Source organism: Penaeus monodon, chromosome 25 (genome assembly GCF_015228065.2).
Source record: "Penaeus monodon isolate SGIC_2016 chromosome 25, NSTDA_Pmon_1, whole genome shotgun sequence".
NCBI lineage: Eukaryota > Metazoa > Arthropoda > Malacostraca > Decapoda > Penaeidae > Penaeus > Penaeus monodon.
The window spans coordinates 37,945,881-37,946,224 of NC_051410.1; the positions used below are offsets into that span (position 1 = coordinate 37,945,881).

Below are 344 nucleotides of genomic sequence, written 5' to 3' on the forward strand. Positions count from 1 at the left end.
TCTGTATATGTATGCCTATTTATTTCTATATTTTTATGGTTATATCCATCTTCCTAAGCACACTTCGGTAAAGAATATCATTGACCTCCCTTTCAGGTTTTTTAGAAGAGAATGGCTGCCAGAAGGCTGCAGACCACCTCCTAAAAGAGCTCCCAGCCCTGGCAGAATGCGCTCAACTCCGGAAAAAGGGTCGGAAAATCACCACTCGTATTGGCAACAAGTCCCTAGAAGATATGCTCGGAGAATACACAGACACAAAAGATTTGGGTAAATATGAAGGCTAGGTTGTGTTTGTGATGTAAACTCCAGTGTATTGTTTTTGCCAAGGGAAATTGATAATGTTG

The 344-nt window shown here is 41.0% G+C and overlaps 1 protein-coding gene across 1 annotated transcript in view; it reads left to right on the forward strand.

Moving 5' to 3' along the window:
* The window catches only part of LOC119589215 (mucin-12-like), a gene marked incomplete in the record, with an annotated part of 23,427 nt that overhangs the window by 4,197 nt on the left and 18,886 nt on the right, over positions 1-344 (forward strand). The window contains 1 exon segment of the mRNA XM_037937814.1: positions 97-267. Within this exon segment, the coding sequence (XP_037793742.1) occupies positions 97-267 (171 nt within the window).